The 17,416-nt window shown below is 33.8% G+C and overlaps 2 protein-coding genes and 1 non-coding gene across 3 annotated transcripts; 1 reads left to right on the top strand and 2 right to left on the bottom strand.

The window, feature by feature from the left end:
* Window positions 1-4,307: 4,307 nt before the first annotated feature.
* Window positions 4,308-8,144, top strand: LOC123924111 (probable methyltransferase PMT23). The gene is made up of 8 exons (XM_045976885.1): window positions 4,308-4,998; window positions 5,554-5,703; window positions 5,817-6,087; window positions 6,167-6,277; window positions 6,424-6,595; window positions 6,692-6,946; window positions 7,072-7,266; window positions 7,744-8,144. Exons 1-8 carry the CDS (start codon window positions 4,531-4,533, stop codon window positions 7,934-7,936), a joined length of 1,815 nt encoding a protein of 604 aa, XP_045832841.1. The 5' UTR covers window positions 4,308-4,530; the 3' UTR covers window positions 7,937-8,144.
* Window positions 8,145-9,435: 1,291 nt separating this feature from the next.
* Window positions 9,436-11,382, bottom strand: LOC123924110 (peptide-N4-(N-acetyl-beta-glucosaminyl)asparagine amidase A). The gene has a single exon (XM_045976884.1). The coding sequence runs from the start codon at window positions 11,309-11,311 to the stop codon at window positions 9,479-9,481; it is 1,833 nt and encodes a 610-aa protein (XP_045832840.1). The 5' UTR covers window positions 11,312-11,382; the 3' UTR covers window positions 9,436-9,478.
* A 3,223-nt stretch (window positions 11,383-14,605) lies between these two features.
* TRNAK-CUU lies at window positions 14,606-14,678 on the bottom strand. Its single transcript has one exon. It is a non-coding gene; the product is annotated as a tRNA-Lys (tRNA).
* Window positions 14,679-17,416: the final 2,738 nt, after the last annotated feature.

The following is a 17,416-nucleotide window of genomic DNA, read 5'->3' as shown; positions in this document are numbered from 1 at the left end:
TTCCTCAGCATTGGGGTACACCTCACGTACCCTCTTTTCATACTCCTCTTCAGGCACAGCCTTGATTGGAGCAGTAGCATCTATCACTTCGACCATGTTGCAGTCATAGACTTCGACATAGGTAGCGTCCGCAGGTGGCAAAGGGTCTGAGTCTACCTTCATTGGAGGCTTAGCCTTATCAGCATACTTCAGCCTTCCTTCATTCAGCGCTTTTTGCACCAAATCCCTGAAAACAACACATTGATAAGTTTTATGTCCCAAATAATTATGAAACTTACAATAACCTCTTTTCTTTCTTTGTTCTATTGGTGGTATCTTCATATCTTTTGGCACAATAATTTGGCCGTCAGTCACCAATAAATCAAAAATCTCATCACATTTAGTGATGTCGAAAGTATAAGTCTTCGTAACAAACTTATCATTTTTTGGTTCGATAGGATTTTTTCCATTCGACGGCCTCAACAATTTGCAAGTGTAAGGAGGCCCAGGCTTTAATTCAGCCACATTAATATCACTATCGTCGAAATCTAAGTATTCATCACTCATTTCATAATCAATTTCATTATCATAGGAATCAACAAAACCTATTTCTTTCTTTTTCTGAAACTTAGAATTTCTAACTTTTTCAGCTTTTAACCTTTCGATTTGTCTCACTCTGTCAGCCAACTGTGACATGTCTCGAAGGTATTGGGTATCCAATTTCTTTCGAATTGAATAATCTAACCCACCAGCAGCCATTTCCACTAGCTCGTGTTCAGGCACTTGAGTAAAGCACCTGGATTTCAGCAAACGAAACCTATTTAGATAGTCATCAATTGACTCTTGGTTTTTTCTTTTTACACTGGCTAACTCTTTCAGACTTATCTTGGTTTGGCCCATATAAAATTGCTCATGGAAAATCCTTTCCAATTGGGCCCAACTATTGATCGAATTGGGAGGCAAAGTTGTAAACCAAGTAAATGCATTCTTGGTAAGCGAATTAGGAAAATACTTCATTCGCAAATTTTCATTATTCGCCAAATTCCCAGACTCAGCTAGATACCTGGCAATATGTTCTACGGTTGACTCATTAGTGTCTCCAGCAAACTTAGTGTATTTTGGGACTTTCCAACCTCTTGGTAACTCGGTTTGCAGCACATATTCAGTGAAGGCAGAGACAAAGTTTGGCCTTCGACAACCCGTGTTTAGGCCGTTTTGGGCCAAAATCGTTTCGACCATGTTAGCCAAATTGTGTTGGCCAAGCAAATTATTGTTTTGCACCTCTCGCACTACCTCGTCAGGATCCTGGTTCCTCCTAACCATTACCACTGGGGGGTTCTGATGTACCACTTGTGGATTTGGGTTCATAACAGGAGGGTTTTGATTTACTACTTGAGGCATTTGATTAACCTCGTGAGGATAATAGGTTTCCTCTTGTACAACTGGCGTAGGTGTTGGGTTAGGAACTGTTTCAGTAGCCACATAGGTTGGCCTCTGCTGCACTGGGGTCGAAGACATTGCAGGTAATATTACTTGTGGAGTAATGAGATTTACTCTAGGAGGTGGTGGAGGTGTCCCAAAAAAATCTGCAATTCGACTCATTTGAAATGCCAACATTTGATAACTCTCATTGGTATTCTGAATTAATGGATTAAACACAGTACCCATTTGTTGTGTTAAGAGATTAACCATTTCGTGGTTGCTCTCATCCATTTGCTGTCTCAAAGACAACACAGATGCAGTCGTTAAGGGTGTGGGAGTTACCCTTGACGAAGTATACCTATCAGGTTCGAAACTTGGCATTCCTAAGCCAAGTGTGGGGGGAGGCCCATACATAAAGCCCTGACCTGATGGTGGTTTCGAACGTCCAAAACCAGCAGTCACGGACGGAATTGCCATAGTTGGTACTGGCAAAGTTGGAATAACATCATGCACAGTCGAAATGGTTGGACTGGAGAATATTGGAACATTCACCAACTCAGATGTTACCAAACTTTGTGGAGGCGGATCGACTCCACCACTCGAACTTGCTTCACTACTCATCGCACTAGAACTTGGAGTTTTACTAGGATTAGATCTCCGAGTAGTTTTAACCATAACCTAACTTATCATGAGTTATATGCAAGTAACAAGTTTTTTATTCCACAATATAAAAATAAACACAACTTTAACAAACACAAAACCCGTCCCACCGGGCGTGCCAATTTGTTTACGTTGGAATTTGGTAAACAACCGCTAGTTTAAGTATTTAAACTCGCGAGATCAACTAGTAAATCTCAGGACAATTTTGTGTTTATTCGCTTCAAGAAAATTGTTTGAATGTTCGTTTGAATAAGGAAACAAACACTTAGGAATCAAAATATTTTAAAGCATACAAGAGAAACTAATTCGAATCGCCTCGAAGTAGCAGTTTCTCAAGCAAGTATCTGGACTCAGACTTGGAAAAAATTACTGGAAAACAAATTGCATTGAATGAAAAACAATTACAAATAAAGATGGTTCACAAAACATACATTTCTCCTTCGAATTCCGTTCGTTCGATCGCTGAGTACTTAGAATTTTTGGAGAGAGTGTTTGTATAAATTTTGTGACCTTTGTTCTGAATGAAAAACTACTATAAATACTACTACTAAGTGGTAACTGTTTCTCGATCATCTGGACGCTCCTCCATTTGCCACGTCGACCACGTTCTCCACTTTCATCTTTCATTCCTTCAGCGCGCGCCAAGACCTTTTGGGCCGTTCGTTGTTCCTTCTTTGGGCTTGGCCCAACTCTCCATCGGTTCGATTTCGCGCTTTCGATAGCTTCCTGGCAGAACCAAAATTGGACGCATTATCCATATCTTTCGAAGCGCTTTTTTGGCTTCGACCTAGCTGGCTCTCGACGCCACCTTTGAAAGTTTTATTTTAACAATATCACCTCCAAATAGATATTGGACCCACCAATTATATTTAATTGATAAATACCAAATTTATATCCAACAGACGCACTCTTTAGGGGCTGAACCCATAAAGGTAATGATATGAAATAACGAAGTCTAAACCTAACCAAGCTTAATTGGTTCGACCTAGACAGATTGCAATAGAAATAAGAATAGTACATCTAGGCTTATTTTAATAGAAATTAATCTCCAGATAATACTTCAATAGTGGGCAGATATAGCGTTAGTTACCAAGCAGAAATAGGGGAGAGATTCGAAAGTACTTAACCACTCGTTCTCATATGAAACTCATCTCTTTTATTTTAATTGTATTTTTAATTGCTATTTACTTTTACTTGTCAATATATTTTCAAATCAACAAAGCGAAAGCAAAACTATCCTAATTCCTATTAGCAAAAAAAACTATCCTAATTCCTAACCGAAACTGGTAGCTTTGACACAATTCTTGTGAAGACGATAACTTACTGCTCCCTCCGTTTCAAATTACTTGACTTTTTAGAAAATTTTATTTTTTTCAAATTACTTGTCTTTTTAATAATTTATGTTATATTTTGTCTATCTTTTTATTGTATTTTTTTTTACTAAACTTCTTTGTATAATTTGTTTATTGTTTTTGTTTTGTGTTAAAAAAAAGTTTGTTTTTTTAAAAAAGAAATTGACACATAACATTAAATTTATTGAAAGAGAAAGTGTGTGCAAAAAAAATATTGGTGAATTAAAATAAGGGTATAATAGGAAAATAATGTGCAAAAATACATTTTCTTAATTTCTTGTTTTTTTTCCTCTAAAAAGACAAGTAATTTGAAACGAAGGGAGTACTTTATTACTTGGTAGCGATTCTGTATACTTGCAGAGTCATCATCAATAATTTATTTATTTAAAACAATATTTATTTATTTATTTTATAAATTTTTAAAACGATATTTTAAATAGCTCATAGTTTATCTTTTTTTTTTCGAATTTTACCTCAGCCATCTTATTTTAAAAAATTAAATATTATTATAAAAAATTTTAAATATTAATTAAACATATATTGTATTTTTTAATATCTTTCATATTTATAAAATAGTTCAATTGTTAATTCTACCAAATATATAAATTATCAAATAACTTATTCCCTATACGTTCATCATGATGAATATTTACCTAATTTATCAACTATAGGCTATTTTTAAGATGAATAATGCTAGCAACACATTATTTAACAAACACACTCCAACACACTCTCTTTTATTGGTTGAAATTTACATGGGTCCTATAAAAAATGTGGACCCATATAACTTTTATGAGATCCATATAAATTTTAACCAATAGAAAAAAGTGTGTTAATTAAAAAGTGTGTTACTAGCACTCCTATTTTTAAGATAGTAAAACACAATGGTCTCTTACAAAAAGAAACCGACATACTATATTAGTTTAAAGAAAACATGCCCACCGTCACTAGATACGGGGGGGTGTCAGTGTAAACGCGTCTAGATCCTAGGATTGACTCCTTGAGTTACCAAATAGTACTGTATCCCTCAAAGGACAATCCCACACTTCAGAGATTCATCTCCTTCTTGTTCCATTAAGATAATATATGTCCCATTTTTCCTTCTAAATAAACAAAAATGGCAATTCCAGCTGAAGATAATAATTTCTTCAAACAAAAGAAATACCCTTTTATTCTAACTCTCTCTATCTTACTCATCTTTGTCACACTCTTCCTTTTCACCACAAACACCACCTCAAACCCACTTGTTTTCTACTCTAATCTCAAACACCAACCAAAATTGGTTCCCTCTGTCTCTTTACCTACAGATAATTCAACTCCAAAAGTTCAAAAAAAAATACCATCAAAGGAACAAGGGTTGCCACAAAAGGAAGAAGCTTTAAGCATTGATTGGAAGCTTTGTAAGGATCATGTGACGGTTGATTATATACCATGTTTAGATAACTATAAAGCTATTATGGCTTTGAAGTCAAGGAGACATATGGAACATAGAGAAAGACATTGTCCTGAAACTAGTCTTAATTGTTTGTTGCCTCTTCCCAAAGGGTATAAAGTTCCAGTTCATTGGCCTAAAAGTAGGGATATGGTGAGATTCATAGTTTGGTAAGATGTTGTGTTTTTGCTATGTGTGTAAAATGTTGATCATTGTTTTTTGAAGTTTTTTAAATCTCACTTTGATCAATAATGTTTGTGCTTTTTTTTTTAAGATTCGGTATCTGACCCAAAGATCGACTAATCTGTCTAATATTTTAGCCTTTGTTTGTAGTCTTCTTGTTTTAGCTCAATTTTAATTGCTTTTTTGGAATTGGATCGATTTTGAGATTAGCATAGTCGCGGTGAGATTGACAGAATCATGGTGAGCCAATGTGATTTGATAAAAGTTACACTTTAGAGCTCTAACATGATTTGCCAAACTCACTGCGAATCCAAACATACACTAAGTTTAGTTTTAGTTGAAGTTATCAAAATTGTTGAATTATAAAAAAGTTTACACATAGATCATTCAACATTTGATGAGTACAAAAGATGTATGACAATTTTGAAGAGGTTTTGCTTAGTGATTTACTCACATATCTGATTGTTAGTATTGAATGCCTGGTTTATACTTTTATTTAATTATGGAGCAATTCTGTTTAAACAGATTTGGTATGATAATGTTCCTTATCCAAAGCTAGTTGAGTACAAGAAAGACCAACATTGGGTTGTGAAATCCGGTGAATATCTCAAATTTCCAGGTGGTGGTACTCAATTCAAAGACGGAGTTGATCATTATATCGAGTTCATCGAGAAGGTATAATTTTCCTTTACTATGATATATGTACTATGTCGATAGGACTAGTTTTGGATGCTTACTTACTAGCTACTACTCTTTGCGGTTTGTTGATTTTTTTTGTTGCTCATTAGACATTACCGAAAATTCAATGGGGAAAGCATATTAGGGTTGTTCTAGATGTTGGTTGCGGTGTTGCTAGCTTTGGTGGATATTTGCTGGACAAAAATGTTATTACTATGTCATTTGCCCCGAAGGATGAACATGAAGCTCAAATACAGTTTGCTTTGGAGCGAGGAGTTCCTGCAACTCTTTCAGTCATTGGAACACAAAAGTTGACTTTTCCTGACAATGGTTTCGATCTGATCCATTGTGCACGATGCAGAGTTCACTGGGATGCAGATGGTACTTATTTATTTGTTGTTCAATTAATATCAGTATCTGATAGGTATATTTTATTCACAAATTTGGTTTATAACTTTAGGTGGTAAACCGTTATACGAACTCAATAGGGTTCTTAGACCTGGCGGTTACTTTGCATGGTCTGCAACACCAGTTTATCGTGATGATGATCGAGATCAGAAAGTATGGAAAGGTTTGTCTCTCATTATCTATTGAGATGTTTAATTTAATAAATAGAGATTATTATTAACTTAGGAGATCAATGATTCTGTCTTCTTATACCTTGTGCTTACGAAAAGTAAAATAAATTTTCGTTTAATTATATTTTTCAAAGTGCAGCCATGGTGGCTATAACAAAAGCTATGTGCTGGAAGGTTGTGGCTAAGGCCGACGATTCATCTGGAATAGGGCTTGTTATATACCAGAAGCCTACTTCATCTTCTTGCTACGAGAAACGTAAAGAGAACAATCCACCTTTATGTGAAAATGCGGATGGGAAAAATAGCTCATGGTATTTTATTTCTCTAATTATTTCTTGTCTTGTTGCCTATTGCTTCCGTTAGTTTACTTTCTATTTATTCTTTTTTTATGCATTATTATTTTTTAGGTATGCTCGACTCAATAATTGCCTTACCCCTCTTCCGGTTGATGGTAACGGTAAACTGCAGAGCTGGCCCAAGCCTTGGCCTCAGAGGCTTACCAGTAAGTCCCCTAGCTTACCTAGCGATTCAAAGGTAATTGGTGAGTTCAACAAGGATAGCAACCACTGGTCTCAACTAGTGTCAGATGTTTATGCGGATGGTCTTTCGATAAAATGGTCAAGTGTTCGAAATGTAATGGACATGAATGCTGGTTATGCAGGGTAAATGATGATATATTTAGTAATAGATTATTTGTTTTTTACATTTATATTCTTTAGTAGAACATTATGTGTGGCTAGTTTCATCCGAGCTTCTTTGAACCTGATACCAAGTGTGGTATTTTCAGATTTGCTGCAGCTCTGATTGATCGACCGATCTGGGTGATGAATGTAGTACCGATTGATATGCCAGATACACTTTCTATTATAATGGACCGAGGATTAATAGGAATGTATCATGATTGGTGCGAGTCCTTTAGTACCTATCCTCGCACATATGACCTCATTCATGCTAGCTTTCTTTTCAAACATCTTGAGCAAAGGTATGCTTATTGTAAAACTGTAAAGGTGGGTTCTACCTTGAAAATCATCTGAAACTCTAACGAAAATCGACAACTGCCCTCGAAAGTGAATCTCATAGTCCTTCTCATCCTTACGATTAACACGGTTACTTGATCAATGACTGGCAAAATTAAGGAAAAAACAATGAGTTAAGTTTTGAAATACACAAATTAGTTTTTCCTTGTTTTTGTCAAAGAAACACTGATCAAGTCACAGTCTCAGCCTTGAAGAGAAGGAGGACCATGAAATTCTATTTCTAGAAGAAGTTGTATGTCGCCGTTAGAGTTTTGAACCTTTTTCAAGTACTGCCGGTGAATCGGAGAATTTACTGTTGTTAAAAGTTGTTAGTATAAGATCGTGTTCTTTCTCACATCATAATGGAACTCTTTGTTAGTTTACTTCTACATGTAGCATATGAATGTGTTGAGACATGATTCTGAAATTTCAATCTTTGACAGGTGTGACCCCATAGACGCGGTTGTGGAGATAGATCGTATATTGAGACCAAATGGATATCTTGTGATTCACGATTCCATGGAAATGCTTAGTAAACTGAGTCCAATATTGCGTTCACTTCACTGGTCTGTAACGTTGCATCAAAATCAGTTTCTTGTTGGCAGGAAAAGTTTTTGGCGTCCCATGAGCTCATGAAGCTGAATGCACACAGGTTGACGAACATGATGTTGTATTCTTTCAAGTTACTCATGTTTCAGTGTATTCTAAATCAAAATTGAGTAAAATTTTGGATTTTAAGAAAGGAATATTAACTTATACAATAGGTCATCTTGTATGAGTGTGCAATCTGTTGTTGAAACATATATTTTATAGTAAATATAGAGAATCTTGTTTCTTTTTCAAATCACACAATCTCCTCGCACACATACGGTTAAGAAGAATCTGCAATTCGTTCATTCGCTATGTAGGTCCCACTAGTCTTGTATAGTTTTTTTTTTAGTAGGAATCTAGTTCGTTACTTCAGAGTTTATAACACTCACACAAATTGCGCATCAATCACTTGTGTCAAACTCCAGTGGACTGTGGTAGTCGTTACATAGTTTTGGTCACCAAATTAATTCCTCCAATATTACCATTTTAATCCCGTAAGTAATTGGAGAACTAGTACTATGAAGTTGAGTAGCCTCTGACAGTAGTTTTCTTCTCAATTTACTTGCTGTATTTTTGTTTCTAAAAAGTTGACATTCACAATTAAAATACAACCAAAAAATAGTCCAGTATCATTTGAGTGCTTCCTACATATATAAAACTATCAGTTCAAGCATATTCTCAATGCGAACAATTAATCACATTCTTACATATTCGGGTTTAACTTCTGATAAGTTGCAACAAGTGCCCTCTCGATCTTTAAGTGTCTTTGACTGGAAAGGGTATTGCTAAAACCCATAGGCATGTGCAGACGTGAGGAATGTATTCTTTCTTTCAGGCGGGACACAAAGACTACCGAAGTAGCTGAAAAGGCATAACTGTTGTTTGAGAGTTAACTAATTGCTTTATTACCTAAAGTTCAATTATTTGTAGCCTACCACTAGCTTTATTTTTATAGGATGAAGTTAAACCAAGTCCAAGATTATGCTGTAAGGCATCAATTTCCACCTGTTTTGATCCATGTTCCACTTGTCGCGTCGTTCTATTTGACTGGATACCATATTCCGTCTTCAACTCATTCAAACACTGAGATCCTATGGTCAAGCCTTAGTCCGTAAGAGAAATGTGGTCACTTATTTTCAAATTTTGCCCATTTACTTTTTAGGATTGAATAAACCAGTTATGCAAACCAAGGGTTTGAACTAGCATAATACTTTGAAGCCGAAGTTGTTGATCTTCAAGCTTTCATATGCTTGGAGCCATAAATTCATGATGCTTGTTTGCACAAAATATGTCGCAGTAGCAGACACCAAACATGTGTGATTACATTCAATTTATCCACTTTCATGCATTATTACCAGTGACATGTCGATTTCTTATAGGCATGAAGTCCAGATGTTGACTTATGTGGACAATATTTCTTTTAGATCATTATTATCTTCCATTGAAAAGGGCATCTTGTAGTTTTGTCTATAGAGCAATGCAGAATTGCACGTACAAGAATAATAGATACATACATACACATTGAAAATGTACTACACAAAATCTTAAATAGGAAACTACACAAATAAGTACTTGTTCCAAAAGAAATTACAAGGAATTTTCACAAATAAAATTTGAACTGTCACTAACAATCCTGCCATGATCAGATGCAACATTCCTATTATAACAATTAATCTTATCAACATGACTATAATTTTGCTTGGTACTTCCATGACCACTAATAACAGAATGACCCATCACATTAATCCATCCCTTAGATTCTTGAACATTACTAATTGAATGTATGAATCCCTTACCTTCATACCTCTCATTGAAACCATGAGTTAAATTAGTAATAAGATTGTATCTATCATCCAAACCATAAGGTTCTGTCACAGTAATAACTCTTAACGGATACTTTCTCTTAACTTTGAACTTAGAAATCATTTCACCTTTATTATCAAACACTTTAACTTTCTTCTTGAATTTAAATTTCTGCTTAACCATCTTATAAGTTCCATTTTGCTTAAACTTTATAACATTGCTAAAAGTAAAACCCTTCATTACAACCGTGGTGATGTTACCGGAACTCGTTAAAACCCATCCTGTAGTCATTGTATCCTTCCCTGCTATCACCTGAAACTCACCATCAAGTCCTGTAAACTCTTCTGCACGTTGAACATCGGTTGTCGGACTATGACCAATAACTCGATTCGCGCGAACTATCGATGATTCGCGATCTAACCAAAGATGCAAATTTGCATTCACAAGCCAAAATGATAATCCTTTAGTCACTCCAATTCCAAAAACATGTCTTCTTCCATCGAGAATCTTACCTAAAAACGGTGTCAATTCGATATCATACGAAGGAAGATTAAAAGCACCAATTGCAACAATTGGTTCCCAAAATAGCGGATTAATTCCACCGGTGAAAATCACCGGAAAAGGAATCTCCGATCCAACAACCTCGCCATCAATTGTTACATAAACCTCCCTATAAGCACCATTCCCTCTCCCTGTATTCAAACCATTCGTTGTAATATACGAATTCGGTGGATTCGAATACCAAAATTCATCATTTCCATGAAAAGAAACATACAATTCAATAACAGCTTTGAAAGTATTCCGCGGAATTCGAATTCTACTTTTCTTCAAATCCTTTTCTTTCTCCAACCTAAACCAAAACCCTTGTTTTCCATCACCAGATATCGGAATAATCAAATCAGCTGGCAATTCATTCAAAACCCTAGAATCTGGTACTTCTTGTAATTCACTCACAAGAGACCTTGACCCTGTTCTAGATTTTGATTCTGATATTGAAATTGAATCTGAACTTTGATTAAACGGAACCCTAACGGTGTTTTTGTAATAATACAAAAGAGTAACGGTAACTTGAAAAACGCCAGTGAGTTCAGCGTTAACGATATTTTCAAGCATCATGGTAAGGTCAAGGTTTGATTTAGTAAGTAGGGAGGTGTATTTAGTAATATCTTTCCGAACATTCCAGAAGATTTTAGAATTAGGAGGTTGAGCGGTGCTTGTTCGGAGAATTTCAACTCCGGCGAGCCAAATGGCGGCAATACGGTCGTATTGTTGGTCTTTGGTTTTGGCGTGGAAATGAAGGAGGACACGTGTCCATGGTGGAGGACAATTGAAAGGTGGGGAGTATGGTATGGAAAAAGGGGGGGTGTTGATAGTGTTTGCAAAGGTGTGGTGAAGGATTTGATGAGAACATGATGGTGTTGGTTGGTGTATGGGGGGTGGGTAACTTACTTCTATGTATTCTTGGTGGGGTCCATTTAGGTGAGTTTGTTTTTGAGAGTGTTCTTGAGAGGTTTTGAAATGGTTTGGTTGAGAGTGTGAGTTGGAGTGATGAAGGAAAGTGGTGAAGAAAAGAATGAGGAAGTATGAATAGGTGTGGAGTGAAGGAAAGGATTGCATTTTAGGGATATGAGAGAAGTGAGGAGGATCTTTTAGTTGAGGAAAGAATTTTCAATAGTTGTATAGTATTGGTAATTTTGTGGATTGCTTGATTTATAAGTGCATCACATGGATTTGTGGGAGTGGGACCATGCTCTACTTCGGTCACAATTTTGGTGTATTTGGCGCAATCAATATATTTTTAATCGATATATTTTTATCCAGTATTTTAGTGGCCAGAAATTTTACCTTAAAGATGAATAAGCGGAGTGTCTGGGTTCGAAGTGCGGCTTATGTAATATTCCTACCAACTGAGCTAAGTTCACGGAAAAATATTTGATATTTTCTATTTTAAAATAAATTAAAAATGGTCTTCATAAATATAATGCAGTTGGTAATGATGTATTATAATATGCAACGATTGAAGTTGGAACATTTTTCACTTAGTATTATTTATCTTAAGAGGTAAAATTAAGATCACTAAGCTACTTAACCAAGAAATAAATAAATTGAAAATTGCATTAGAATCTACACTGTTTAATCTTAATCTAACTATATCACACATGTGTCAAATACGTAGAACCAAATTTGAGATTTGTGTGTGTAATTAATTTACTCGACAAGTACAACTAAACTAGGAAATTTCTTTCTTTTCTAAAGGGAAAGAAGAAAAAAGGAAATTTCTTAATTTCAAGAGATGTTAAGCATGATGATACTGCAACTTTCTATGAGACTCAACTGACTAAACCATTATTGCTACAATTCAGGTTAGCAACAACACAACACAGCAGTTGAAAAATAGTTTGCGGCTGAATTCTTATAAAATGTTAAATGATACTATTAATCTTTATACGGATAAACATAAAACAATGTTTCATCCATTTTGCTTCTTATTGTTCTTATCCTAAATTTTACAACCAATCAATTGTTCCATCGGAAAAAATTAGTGTTACACCTGTAAGCAACTAATTATCAATATTAGCAAAAGTGATGACCAAAACTACAACTTCATGTAACAAAACTATAAATGTTACATTACTTGAGATCTAGAATTGCCCAAAAGTAAGAAGGAAAAAAAACTAGAAATTACCCGGAAAATTAACTCCAACAGCATCAGTGATAATGACATTATACAAAAAATCAGGAAAAAATTCAAAAAATACATCAACAAACATCTAATGAAATGCTGAATCTTAATCTACTAGTTGCAACCTAGTTAGCCTCTTGCAACATATAGGACCAAGAAAAAACACATCACATTCTATTTTGATTTAAAATAAAATGCACTTCCCGCATGGTCGAGTAGCATAGTTCATTGGAGGAGGATATATACTACGAATTCGAGTAGCATTAATATTTGGAGGATTTATGCAACTAAAATTATGTTGCATGTGATGATGAAAACTACTCTTCACCTCTACCGATACCTTCTTGATGCTGACACAAACTTCATGAGGGGCAAACAATGGTATTAGTTATCAGTTGTAGCGTCACACCACACGTGAGTATATTTATCGGAATCCACTCCAGCATCTCCAACTTCTTCCGATTTGGCATGCACTAGAGTGGTGGGCAAAAAAAAATCAAAAACTGAACCGAACTGCAAAACTAAACCGAACCAAACAAAAAAAAACTGAATCATAAATAACAGTTTTAAAACTAAAATGAAACAGTTTGGTTCAGTTCATGATTATCAGTTTGGTTCGGTTCGATTCTATTAATGGTTCAGTTCTTTTTAGTCAACAGCTAGTTATAGTTTGGTTCAGAACCATAAAACCAAACCATTTTAACAGTTCAGTTCGGTTTAAAAAACAAACGGTTTAGTTCAGTTCGATTATTATGAATTTTGAAAACAGTTTGGTTCAGTTCGGTTCGATTTTCCTTAAAAACTGAACCATGCCCACCTCTAACTAGCATAACAACCCAACGTTGTCTAGAGACAAAAATCAAACGGAAACCCCTTTAGTAAAGGTCTGATTTTTGTGCTGGTTTTTGTAAAGGAAAGATTTGTGTTGCCATGATTTTGATAGAACTATACAGTTAGGTAAAAAGAAATTATTGATTTTATGAAAATATGTTGAGTGCAAGCATTGAACCAACTAAAATATGGTTTAACACCTCCGTTAGTCGATTTTAAGATTTGACGATGACCAAACCAAAAGAGAATTTAGAATTGTCATTACTAATATTTTAGATTTGAATTTTTATTAAACATTCTATATTCAAAGTAGATTTAGAGTGACCAATACACATGAGTAAGGATTTCCTCAATTTTATTTTGAACTGGAGGGAGAAATGTGGATCACTACCCTTAAAAATTTGTTTCCTAATTTTTTTAATGTTTGATCCAAGGGCCATGATTGGACTGGACAAGTTATGTACGGGAGAGAATTAATCCATTCAACACAACCTGATTATTTTATTTGATGTTTCTTAGAGAGTTTAAATGTGTTTGAGAAATGAACAAAACCAAGCTCTCTGAGTTTCATGTATTATAGTACTTTTTTTTGTCATAACTAGAAATTTCATCTTTAAGATGACTAAATGAGATGATCGGAGTTCGAACCTCGGTCTTCTGCATGTATAATACAATGTCTCTACCAACCGAGCTAAACTCACGAGACAAAGTACTTTTACTTTAAAGTTAGATTTAAATATAGTATTAGTAGTCCCTCTCGTCCCTATAATTATAGTGTTTTTTTAATTTTAGTCCTTGTAATTTTTTATTTTTTTTAATTTGGTCCTTAAAAACTATTATTATCTTTTCTACTCCATAAAATCACCTTATTGTGTTGCATGTTATGATTATACTGCGTCGCATTATGATTATACTGGTCACATATGTCATCACCGATTAAAATCATCAATTTTTAAATTCAAAGGACCAAAACCAACATAAAAACTTATAGAGACTAAAAAAAAAATATTTATAGGGAGTAAAATCATATTTACCTTATTTTTTATTAAGGTGAGTTAAAATACTATAAATATGAATTTATGTGCATAATGTTAATTTGAACAAAGTTCATATGTGTAATTTATATTTATTTTCTCCAGTTTGAAAAGGAAAATAAAAAAATACGAACTAAAAAAGGAAATTTCTTCTTTTTCAACTTTTAAACAAAAATGTCAAAAACAAAAATAAAAAGCGATATTCAGCCTGATAAACCGTTATACCCATATGAAATATTGTACCAAAGATTATGAGCGAGTATGCATTTTTTAGAAACCTTTTTTTTTTGACACGCTCATTTTTTAGAAACCTGAACGACGTCGTTTCATGAATGTTCAAAAAAATCGAACAAAAAAAATTAACGCCCACCGTGGGGCTCGAACCCACGACCACAAGGTTAAGAGCCTTGCGCTCTACCAACTGAGCTAGACGGGCTTATTGATTACAATGACTACTCTATTGTATTTAATGCTAGTAATTTGCTAATAATAAACGTCTACTTTCATTCATCATACACTATATACACACTTGTGTATTATAACACGTCTAAGAGGAGGTTTTTAGTTAAATATTTCAGTCATGCATTTTGTTTCCACGTATATACAACTATACAACCATCTCTTCAACAAGGTCTTAGAGTATAAAAGGTGTTAATTAAAGTAAAAAGATGAAACCTAAAGTTAAAGTTGTTAAATAAAGCTCTTAGGTTGGTTCAACAACTAAATAGAATTAAGGGATGATAGAATTAAGTGAGGGGAAGAAGGATTTGAGTGATGGAGTGAGTTTGAGTGTCGGTGGTTCGAGAATAAAATTATTCGTAAGGTGGAAAATTGTGAAAATACACTCTTTGAAAATAGAGAAATTTTGTACAAATAAGTACAATTGACGAGATGTTATTCGATAAAGTGAAAATTTTATCTTGGTGATGGTTGAAGATGCATAAGAAATGTTTCTATTTTGAGATGAATATGTGATGATCTAATCATTTGACTTGTCAAAGATTTAGACTGATAAGACATCATGTGTTAAGTCACTTTTTTTGTTTTGTTTAATCTTATAAGCTTTTTTTGTTAGGCACATCTTGTGCTTAGCTTGTTTATTAATTATATATCATTTGGCTTTTAAAAAAAGTTCATTAAAATTTTTACATTAAGATTTTCACTATTAATTATAAGTTCACTTTAAAAGTTCACTTTTCTTCTTCTTCTTAAATCATTTTCTATTTTTTATGATTTACCAACCATTGGATGAAGAAAATGAGAGATAACATGAAAGAAAAAATTGGAGATGATCCAAATCCCCTAAAAAGCTAGTTCAATTTTATAACATTGAATATGTAGACTCCACTCTTAGTTTGTGTTTGGTTTAGCGGTGGCTATAATTGAATTTGGTAGAATTGAGTTTGACAGAATTGATTTTAGTTAAAAGTGAGTTGGTCAGAATTGATTTATGTTTGGATACATTATTCAAAAGTGATTCTCAACCTTTAATGTTGTTTGGTAGTTTGAAATTAAAATTGCTTTTAAATGTGAAAATTACCAAAAGGGTATAATATACAATATCAAGATAAATATGAAGACCAAGTGAAATTATATACCTATTTAATTTGATAAAATATGACAACCGCTTTGAGTTTATCCAATTAATTAAAATTAATTTAAAAAAGATAAGGAATTTAAAAATAAAAATAAAAAAGAAACAGGAATTCTCTAGAACCATTAATCAAAAATATAAAAAGAATTCTCTAGATCCCAGTGTAAAGATGAAGAAGACTATTGTGTCTCTAAATTAATTAATCCGATGCAAAGATGAAGAAAATTGTTCTCAGTCTCGAAAATTCTATTGCAAAATTTCATCTCCTTCATTCTCAATTTCTTAATTTCTCTATAATGTTTACTGGTTGTACCACCACTAAGCACACCAAAATCCATGGATTTCATGGCATCATCCTTTATTCTTTCTCATGAATCGGCACCAACATTTCTAAGTGGGAGAGATATGTGTGATTATCGATTTCACCGGAGAAAGGTAACATGCAGTATATGGGGAGTACATATTTGGTAAAAGTGATGGTAGTCAAGGGTAAGGAAGGAATAAAATAAATCATGAAAGTGCAACCTACCAATAAATGAAGAAATGATTTTGCATTCAACGTGAAAGCTAGGATTTCTGGCTTTGGGTAGAATCGCTTTTAGAAGTCAGAATCAATTGTGAAATAGGAAACCAAACATAGTTGCAACCGACGGAAATCACGTTACAAGGTCCAAACGTGAGTTAGAGGTGAAAAAACGCCAAACCAAACATACACTTAGTATTAATGATATGCAATAGCACGTATTAAAAATTGAGGATGTAAGTGCCTTTTTATTGCAACTCTTGTACGACATAATATCATTGAAGGTCAAATTACAAATGAAGAACCAACTTCTTCAAGAAACTCCAATTGCATATGTGAAGAACAACATTTTCAAATGAAAACCCAAATAAGTTTGAAAAAAACTCTCTTCAAACAAAAACCCCATAAAACACCTTAAAGATCCCTCAATTTAGAGTAGAAAAGATTGTCATTTTTCTCTCAAGAACACATTCATAGAAAAATATGTCTCAACATGCCAAAAAAAAAAATGAAATAAGAAAACTCTAGAAATTTGGTTATCTTTTTGAATGTGTATGAGTGTGTTTGGATGAAGAATATTTTTGAGGTAAAGTAATTATTTAGGGAATTCAATTTCTTCCATCTAAAATCGCTTTTTTGGATGATTAATTTGAAGAGTTTTCAAAATGATGAAAATTTGTGAAGTATTTCGTTCAAGTTAAATTTAAGCAATTTCAGATGACACCTAAAATTTAGGAATTTGAAATTTTTTCCTCTCATATATTTCAAAATTTTCAAGTTGACCCCTATAATCATTTATAACTTGCAAATTAACCCCGAATTTTTTTCACAAATGGCAAATTGGTCCATATATTTAAAATTTTAAGTTTGACCCAAAACTTTTCAAATTTGCAAAAGTGGTCCAAAAAGGTTTACAATTAAATTTTCTATTACTTAATCCAAACATACATTTGAAAATGATGGTAATTCAAATAGAATAATTTGAAATATTTAGAATTGGATGGCCAAAATTTCAGGTTGATAAAAAAATTATGAAACGGGGATCAAAATTGTGCAA

Source organism: Trifolium pratense, linkage group LG4, assembly GCF_020283565.1.
Source record: "Trifolium pratense cultivar HEN17-A07 linkage group LG4, ARS_RC_1.1, whole genome shotgun sequence".
Lineage (NCBI taxonomy): Eukaryota > Viridiplantae > Streptophyta > Magnoliopsida > Fabales > Fabaceae > Trifolium > Trifolium pratense.
The sequence above is the reverse complement of the archived record's forward strand: the minus strand, read 5'-3'. Positions and strand labels throughout refer to the sequence as shown.

Bases quoted from the DNA above. Each gene is read 5' to 3' on its own strand.
- LOC123924111 (XM_045976885.1), top strand. From the start codon at position 4,531: ATGGCAATTCCAGCTGAAGATAATAATTTCTTCAAACAAAAGAAATAC. The intron at 6,278-6,423 runs GTTTGTCTCTCA...TTCAAAGTGCAG, and splicing joins AGATCAGAAAGTATGGAAAG to CCATGGTGGCTATAACAAAA. The intron at 6,596-6,691 runs GTATTTTATTTC...ATTATTTTTTAG, and splicing joins GATGGGAAAAATAGCTCATG to GTATGCTCGACTCAATAATT.
- LOC123924110 (XM_045976884.1), bottom strand. From the start codon at position 11,311: ATGCAATCCTTTCCTTCACTCCACACCTATTCATACTTCCTCATTCTT.